The sequence below is a fragment of the Trypanosoma theileri genome, assembly GCF_002087225.1.
Source record: "Trypanosoma theileri isolate Edinburgh chromosome Unknown TM35_Tth_2_V1, whole genome shotgun sequence".
Lineage (NCBI taxonomy): Eukaryota > Euglenozoa > Kinetoplastea > Trypanosomatida > Trypanosomatidae > Trypanosoma > Trypanosoma theileri.
The window spans coordinates 650120-659230 of record NW_021639844.1 but is presented as its reverse complement, the minus strand read 5'-3'; the positions used below and the strand labels follow the sequence as shown (position 1 = coordinate 659230).

Below are 9111 nucleotides of genomic sequence, written 5' to 3'. Positions count from 1 at the left end.
AAAAAAAAAAAAAACAAAAAAACACAAAAATCCCATAAAGAAACAATCCTTACCCTCCCCACTCCCTCATATCCTCGTTTACCAAATACATAGTAAATATGTTTCCTCTTCGTCTACAGCTTCCTTTTGTTTTACTTTTTGCATCAATTTCCTTTTTCTGGTTCAGTAAGGATCGTCATCACTTCTTGGAAAAAAAAAAAACAATTATTTTATTCTTTTTTTTTTTTTTTTTTTTTTTTTTTTAAAAAAAACTGTGACAGTGCCTCATTTCTCTAATTTATTCCCATCCCTTCGATCCGGGATGATGAATGAGCGCACCTTGCAAAACCAAAGAAACCACACTCCCACCCACAGTGATAGAAAATAAAACCAGAGAAAAAAAAGAGTAAATAAAAAAAAAAAAAAAACTCGAAAAATACTTCCCCTGAGATGCTCTAAAATGCAAAATACCCAAGCACTACGGACAGACGGAGAAAGAAAATCATATGCATATACATATCACCTCGCGTTTTTTTCTTTCATTTCTTCGTATAATTTTTCAACTGTATAGATGTAATATATTGACACATAAACATCATACCGTTGTTAATTATTATTATTTTTTTTTTTGCTCTTGAAAGTGAATGGATATCTGCATTATCTTATTCTCGATTTTTCCTTTTTTCTCGTTTATTCTCTTTGTTTTTCTTTTTACCTTCCTTTTCTTGGTTTGTTTATTTCATTTTTTTTTTTTTTTTCCTTTTTCTTGATTGTCCAATTTTTTGTTGTTGTTATTTTTCCCGTGGTTACGAAGGATGTTATTCCTCAAACTCAAAAACGTTTCCATAAGAACACCCAATCCTTCTCTCCTGCAAAAAAAGAACGAAAAAAAAAAGGGTCTCAGGAAAACTTCACCGCACTAGTCTCTTTTTTTTTTTTGTTTAGCCGCGGTTCTTGTACTTTTTCTTTTCATGTTCCCTCTACCCTTTTTGACGATCTTTTTGAGTTTTTTTTTTTCTTCTCATCTTTGTCCGTATGATTTGGTAAGTATATGAAGTCTTTTTTTTTACTTTTTATCTTTTTTTTCCTACTACTTTTTGAATGTTTCAACGTAGTTCCTCATAAACCTTTACGTGTTCTACCGCTAATGTCGCCATTTTTCCCCTATGTTTTTTTTTATCCATAAACAGACGGTGTTTCGCCTCAAGTCGGTGTACTCTCTCTCTCTATATATATGTATGGATGGATGATTCCATGCTCTGAACGCTCGCAATGCAACTCGTATTCTTCGTTTTCCTTTCCCCCTCACATTTCCATATATTTTTTTTTTTGTTTTTCTAAAGAGGATATACTAAATTGCACATGTACACATGTAATCATGTGTTGTCTGTTCTTCTTTTTCTACTTTTCGTTCACATCTGGTTTTACCAGTTCCCTCTTCTCGTTTCAGAAGACGGATGCAGTTATCGCTGACCTTTCCATCAAACCCTCTGCCATCATGTCAGAGACGATTATAAAGGGAAGTGCTCCAAACCACACCAGGATATTGAAGAAACAGACACATACACACACAGACAATTACATATATATATGCTCGCGTTCAGACAAAAAAGGACACACTTTCAAGAGAAAAAAAACAGCTAGAAACGTTAAAAAACTAAAAAAAAAAAAAAAAAAACCAAAAAAAAAAAACACAGATAACGACTTCACAACGTTTGAGAGTTGAGTTACACGATCATCATCCCTGGGTTCTTGCAGTCGTGTGCGAAATGTCCCTTCTCTCCACAGACGTAGCACTGCTGCTCATCACCTTGCGGACGCGGATTCTGGCAGTTGCGTGCAACATGACCTTGACCGCCGCATCGGAAGCATGACAGTGATGCCTTTGCTGTCTTTGTGCGCTCTGGGCAGCGGCGTGCGATGTGGCCTGTGAGCCCGCAGTTATTGCACTTTACGCTGTCAATCACCTCTGGACACTCGCGTGCGTAGTGTCCTGCTCGATGACAATGAAAACACGGCTGTTCAGAACGTGGAAGTCGCGGGTTTGTGCAGTCGCGCGAGATGTGTCCCTCCGCCCCGCAGCGATAACACGGCTGGCGTACGTTTTCCTCCGGCGGTGCGAGTGGGCAGCTGTGGGCGCGGTGGCCGGGCTCGTGGCAGATGAAACACGGGGCGTCCTTCGCGTCCACGTTGCTGGTGCAGTCCTTCCACATGTGTCCGGGCTGCCCGCAGCGGAAACAGAGGCACTCGCCCGGCGGCTTTGGACAGTCGCGGCTCGTGTGGCCAAGACCTCCACAGCGATAACAAACCATTCTCAAAAGTAAAGACACGTAAGGTAAAAAAGCTGGTAGGTAAGAAGGTGGTATGAAGAGGGGGAGACACGTAGATAAATAGAAATAATAAGCAAAGGGATCACAAATAAAAGCACAGAGAATGAATTTTTTTTTTTTTTTCTATTTATTAACTCCTTGTTTGGTTGTTTGTTTTTTATGGGTACTTTTCACGTTGTTGTTCTTGTTGCTACTCTTTCTCGCCTTGCGCTATCCCGTCTCAAATTCACGGCTTTAATTACACGTTCTTTATATCTCCTTTTCTGTAGCGTTGCAGAACCGGCAATTAGTACATCAGTATAAAGTCAACAACAAAAGAAGTTGAAAAAAAAAAAAAAAACATATTCAAAAAAAAATAACAAAAAAAGAGAAGTAAAACGGAAAAGTAACTCCAAAGAAAAAAGACATTAAAAACATCAGTAAAGCAAATGAGTAAAACTGAACCAGCTCTAAAGACACACAAACGGCCTCTCCGTTCTACAACATTCGCCTATACAGAGGAAGGACCAGTGCAACTAAAAAAAAAAATCACATCATAATAAAATAGAAGAAAACCATAAAACTCCAAAAAAATATACAATGCAAACTCCCATAATAAAAACCCAATTTAAAACAAATCGCCAGTTCCCAGAACTAGCGAAAGTAACCAAAAAAAAAAAAAAAATTACAGGTGAGAAAACACCACCACCACCACCAGTACAATCAGCACTCCAAGAATGGGAAAAGAGCCTCCAAGTCCAATTAATCCCATATTTTTTTGGCATTACACCCGTCCACTCTGCGTCCCACCATGAAGCTCAACCTCAGCACATTTCCAACTCCCACGACGCCAAGCAAAGAAGGTCCTATACCCCAAGACCCCAACCATTGACACTTTTCCCACGTTCTTATTTTAAAGAACACGAACCCCTTTATCCACCACCTCCTGCAACCGCTGATAAACTGAAGCAACATGTTACCCGTCAAACAAAACTCCAACGCCAAACTATACTTGTTATTACCCTTCCTTCTTAGTACAAACGATTAATTGATTGTCGTGTAATTTTATAAGCAAAAAAATATTTACTTTTCCACCTTCCTTATTAGTATCATCTGCGCCTTTTTTTTTCTTTTTCTTCTCTAGCCTGCACTGAAACTGCCGTTCAATCGTTAAGAAATTAAAAGAAATCATTCATTTATTTCTTACGCGTTTGTATTGTTTTTTTCGAAACCACCATCAACCCACTACGAGGCAGATATAAAAGGAACGCTAACAAATACAGACACATTGTACACGCGCACACGCACACAAGTTCAGAGAAAGCAAAGAAAAAACAAATGATAACCCTTCACTTCGTCACCAGGCTGCACCTCTCAAAACCCCCGCTCAACATACCCTGCAGACAAACACACAAAAATACATAGAGCGAGTGCGAAAAGGATTCCATCGAGGCAAACGACACAAAGCAAAACGAAAATAAGGAGAAAAAAAAGAGACGCACAAGGAGAAAACAGAAAAAAAAAAAAATAACCCACCGGTCCAAAGAGACTGCCAAGAACAAACAAAGACAACAACAACAACACCAAAAACACCGATATACCGCAGATAATTAAAGAAGGGGAAACAAAAAAGTTATGTATTCCTTTTTCCTTTCATGACTTTCCTTACACCTCCTCTTATTTCTTAGTTCCTTTTATTTTTTTTTTTTTTTTCTCTTCCCGCTCCTCCATTAGTCTATTCGAAGTCTCTCACTGATCAATGAAACAAAGAACTAAAGGAAAAGAATACTATGGCGCTGACTGACACGAAGTCGACAACACGATATAGCACTAGGAGGAAAAAAACAGCACCACAGGCACAGAATGCTATCTTTTACCGTCAAGTGATCCCATCACAGCACCAGAACTCAGTCAAACACCACCTCTCCTCTCTCTCTCTCCGAACACCTTACAATAGACGCAAAACAAAAGAAGGAAGAAAACCAATTCCCTTACAATTAGCAATTTTACTCTCCGTGCTACACAGAGTTTGGGATGGACAACTATTTCTCCTTGATTAGTTTGCTGCTCCTCCCAGCGAACTCCTTTATTTCCTATTATGGAGGACTAACTCATTCCTTCTCCGATAGACCAATGTGAGTACCATCGGGGAAGAGAAGAGCTCTCTCGCCAGGAAGCGTAAACACGGCGTATTTAACGTTGTGCTTGTTACCGAACTGAACAACTCATCGCCGAACCGACCAGCAAGCCTTTGTTGTACATATGCTCCCTCCTTTCCTTCTCTGCCTTCTTACTTCGAGGGGCAGGCACGGCTGATGTGGCCGGGCTGACCGCAGTTGTAGCATGTGGCATCACCACCACGGGGCGCACCACCGGCCGGAGCGGTGGGGCAGTCGCGTGCGAGGTGTCCCTCCTGCTGGCAGTGGTAGCACGCACGGCTGCGGGGGGCGCCGCGGTATCCATCACCACCACGGTTGGGGCATTCGCGGCTCATGTGGCCAGACTGACCACAGTTATAGCAGGCGCGACCACCAGCACCACCGGCACCACCAGCAGTTTTCGTGGGGCATTCACGGCTAAGGTGGCCAGTCTCACCACAGTTATAGCAGGCGCGACCGCCAGCACCACCGGCACCACCAGCAGTTTTCGTGGGGCATTCACGGCTAAGGTGGCCAGTCTCACCACAGTTGTAGCAGGCGCGACCGCCAGCACCACCAGGAGCTTTCGTGGGGCATTCGCGGCTCATATGGCCGGTCTGCCCGCAGTTATAGCAGGCGCGGTCACCTGTGGTGCCAGGAGGCACATTTGGGCACTCGCGTGCAAAATGTCCGGCCTCACCACAGCGGTGACAAGTGCTGCCGCCACCCTCAACACGGGAGCGCTTAGTGATAGGAGCATCATCGGTCATTGTAGTAAAGGAAAAAGTGGGTAGGGCTTGTTGGGTAGAACTACTTGTTCAGTTCTAGAAAGATGGAAAGAAAAAAGGTTGTGCAAAAAGCAATACATGTGTTAGGTACCCGTGCCGTCCGAATTTCTTTCTGGCTTGAAAGCTCCAGTTTGGGCAAGAATCACCTGTGATTGCGGGATGATATGCTTGTATCACTTTTTGGTGCTTCTTCTCCTACATTTTGCACGTGGATATATAAATAGACTCCTTTTTTTTTTGCTGTTGTGGTGGTGTTTATTTTTCCATTTCTTTCTTTTCGTTCAATTTTCTTTTTTTCTTTTTTTTTTGGCAACTATTGTGGGTAGTAACGATCAAATAGTTTAGTTTGATCATCACGTGAGATCTGCGTCCATCCTCCCTTGTGCACGTGGTAAACTGTAACAATACCGCCAGATGCACCGTCGCGGTAAGTGGCGTGAAAGATTGATCGACGCGCAAGATCACATGCTTCCTCAACAGTTAGATCATTGCGGTAACCTTGGTCAAGTACACCATAAGCGTAGATGGAACCTGAACCAACACTGAACAGGTTATGCTTTACACGAGTTCCTTTATCATCCACGTAGTAGAGGGAAGGACCAAATTGGTCCCAACCAGCCACCATTGTTCCCATTGATAATCCGTAGTTACGGTACGAATAGGTAATGTTTGCCAAAATCTTGCTTGCCGCCGCCACGGAAATACGACTGTTGTTACGTAATTCCCAGAGTCGGCATTCCATGCCTAACACCCGTTCCCAGTATTGACAATCTGCAGCACCACCTGCCAAAGTTCCAAGGAGATAATCATTGATTTCCAGTACTTTCATAACCGTTTGGGAGGCAATGTACTGTCCTGAAGATGCACGCGAGTCCACTGCAATGATAATCCCACCGTCGAAGTGAAATCCCAATGTTGTAGTACCTTTCTTCATATTAATCTCTGGAACACTGCGAGGTACTGGACATGACTTCATCAACTTCCAGACACGAGTGTCACTTTGAAGGCCGTTACTGGTACTCAGAGGATCTTCTGTCAGTTTTTCCCCGGTAGAGGGAAAAACACTCATGTCACTGTGACGAGTGGCGCGAGGTCCGAAAGAGCTGTATGAGCTGAGCGTGAGTGCGTCCTCCTCCCCGTCATCGTCATTATCCACACCAGAGACATTGTGCCAGGTGAACGGCCCAATGCGTGGACAGTCATCAAGAGAGAAATCCGAGCGAAGAACACTTTCAAAGTCGACAAACATTCTGTATATATTGCAATTTTTGTGTTTTCACTGGTTTCGGTTTGGCTTCCCTATTCTCAACCGCCTTTCTTTTTGGTTGTTTTATTTATTCCTTCTTCTTTTCAATATATATACCAAGGTATGTATATATATATATATATCACGAGCAAAGATATGGTTTTTCCTTTTTTTTTTTCTACTGAATCTTAGACTAAAATCAAAAAAAAGAAAAAAAAAAACAATTAAAATATCAGCAATAAAATGAAGTTATTATAAGGTTAACTAGAATCAGAAAATTATATTAAATTGCTGAGTGGTTTTGTTTTGTTTTTTTTGTTTCATTCAATCACAAATACACGGCATCAACAGCAGAAGAGAAAGAATAAAAAATTCCATCATTCCTTGAATGGATAAGTTCTCTGTAAAGAAAAAAAAAGACTGACCCTCTCCTCATGACCCCCCAAAAACGAAAAACCACCAGACGTATGACAACAATAATAATAGTAGTAATAGACAACAAAAAAAAAACTGAAACCACCTACATAACTGCCGTGATGTCTTCAATAATTTCATCCTCCTCAGGAATCTCAGCAACACCGTCAATGTCAACAACTCCAAGGTCATTGGGTAATGGTTTTTCATCTAATGATGGTCTAACAGACATGTGTCGAATTTTCTCCATAGATGCTTCCTTTAATTCTTGTGATTCAAAATTCAATGCATCTTTTAATTCTTCATATGTAAAGTTATCAAGCTCCTCCAACTCCTTCGGAGTTAACTCACGGTAACGAGATAATCGACGGAGACGTGATACACGCTGACGTCGAAAAAAGGGCCAATCACGTTCGATAAATTCTTTCCAAACAGCACCTGAATGTTTAGTATAGTGTGGTGGAACCGTCACCTCACGTACAGAACCTACAGGAAGCCCACTGATTGAGAATGGACCAAAAGATATACGACCTCCACGTTCCACATTTCGTCCAAGGTGCTGCATAATGTGAGAAACTGGCAAAGTTTCACCTCGTATTTTAATTTTAAGAGAGAAACGTGATTTCATTGCTGGATTAACTAAAAATTCAACATTATCCCATCGTTTACCATTTACTATCAAACCCTCAGTGTTTAGTTTATGGGCTAAAACAGGATCAATAGCAGGACGTACACGTAGGAGGTATGTCCGCTGTATCATAGATTTTGGATTTTCAAGAAAACGGGAAAGTTCACCATCATTTGTAAGAAGAAGTAATCCATGAGCTCGCATAGGAAGAGATCCAACAGGGACAAGGTGATCCATACCTAATATTCGGGCATGTTTAGTAATTAATGTACGACCGGCTACATCATTTCTAGATACAATTACATGTGCTGGTTTGTGGTACATCCAGAGTCGTGGTGGTGCAAATCTGAGTCGACCACTATGAGAAGCCACATGAATGTTATTTTCAGCCCTAACTAAACGAAAAGGATTCCTTTCCACTACATTATCAACTCGTACCTGACCACTAGCAATAATAGTTAGAGCTTCACGACGACTACAAAAACCAGCACGTGGTAAACAGCGAAGGAGATAAACAGATCCATCAGGAATAGTTGAATCGTTCTCAAGAACTGTATCATAATTTCCTACACGTCCACTAAGTGGATCATAGGATGAACCACCAGGAATTAAATCTGCTGATTTTCGAATAATGTCATTCATAGCAGTAGAAACACTTTGGGATTTGGACATTAATTGATTATCACTTGTAATATCACTAACATCATCATTAACATCTCCCACAATAACATCTGCCAAGTTGGTAGGTGCTTTTTTTAATCGACTACGTTTTAAACTTTTTAAACCTTCCGCTTCCTCTTTTTTTTCTTTTTCTTCCTGTTGCTGATGTTGCTGTTGTAACTCATCATCTGATAAGAGTCTTAAACGACGGGGTAAATAGGTGTCAATACGATCTTCACGTAACTTCTCTGCTTTAAGCTCCATCAATCGCTCCTTAAGCATATCTGTCAGTTGCAAAGGTGTATCACCGTATACATTTTTTTCCTCATCACTTTCAGCTTCAATAGTGGCATCAGCAGGCGATGCATTACTCTCATCTGCAAGGGCCATTCCATGCTGTCGTAAAGTACCACCAGAGAGTTGTAGCACATCCGGTGAGACAACATCCCTTCGTGAATATGTTGCTGCTGAAGAGGCTGTATACCTTGCGGTTTTACTACGAATATCAACACTACCTTGATCAAAAAAGGAGGGAGGAACTCCACTATCATCCTTTGAAAAGCGGTGTCCATCAGCATTCACTGTACGTACAATATCTTTCCACTCTTGTTTCTTTCGTTCATCAGCTGCATATGATGTAACTGGTGGCATTTTAAGGTGTGACATGGCAATTGGAAAATGTTTTTCAACGTCTAATCGTTCCTCACGTTGTGCCACATCTTCACTATGCTCTAAGGCAGAGGCCGTAGGTGATACTTTTCGGCGAAGATGAGGAGCTCCACGTCTCTTTGGTGTATTTTCCCTACCAGAGTGCAATTGTCGTTGTTGCTGCTCTTGTTGTTGACATAAGAAGAACAATAAAGACACAGGTAGTGTGGACGATAAACGACGCATCATTAAAACCCCTTCTTCTTCTTGGCGTACGTTTTACCTCCTTTTTTTTTTTTTT

The 9111-nt window shown here is 41.4% G+C and overlaps 4 protein-coding genes across 4 annotated transcripts; all 4 read right to left on the bottom strand.

Annotated features, from left to right (window-relative positions):
* Positions 1–1706: 1706 nt before the first annotated feature.
* TM35_000023450 (poly-zinc finger protein 2) lies at positions 1707–2291 on the bottom strand (the record flags this gene model as incomplete). Its single annotated transcript, XM_029021663.1, has 1 exon — positions 1707–2291. One exon carries the CDS (start codon positions 2289–2291, stop codon positions 1707–1709), a length of 585 nt encoding a protein of 194 aa, XP_028887085.1.
* Positions 2292–4578: 2287 nt separating this feature from the next.
* Positions 4579–5196, bottom strand: TM35_000023440 (universal minicircle sequence binding protein (UMSBP); the record flags this gene model as incomplete). Its single annotated transcript, XM_029021662.1, has 1 exon — positions 4579–5196. One exon carries the CDS (start codon positions 5194–5196, stop codon positions 4579–4581), a length of 618 nt encoding a protein of 205 aa, XP_028887084.1.
* Positions 5197–5527: 331 nt separating this feature from the next.
* TM35_000023430 (proteasome beta 5 subunit) lies at positions 5528–6463 on the bottom strand (the record flags this gene model as incomplete). Its single annotated transcript, XM_029021661.1, has 1 exon — positions 5528–6463. One exon carries the CDS (start codon positions 6461–6463, stop codon positions 5528–5530), a length of 936 nt encoding a protein of 311 aa, XP_028887083.1.
* A 517-nt stretch (positions 6464–6980) lies between these two features.
* On the bottom strand, positions 6981–9059 carry TM35_000023420 (tRNA pseudouridine synthase A; the record flags this gene model as incomplete). The annotated part of the gene is made up of 1 exon (XM_029021660.1): positions 6981–9059. One exon carries the CDS (start codon positions 9057–9059, stop codon positions 6981–6983), a length of 2079 nt encoding a protein of 692 aa, XP_028887082.1.
* Positions 9060–9111: the final 52 nt, after the last annotated feature.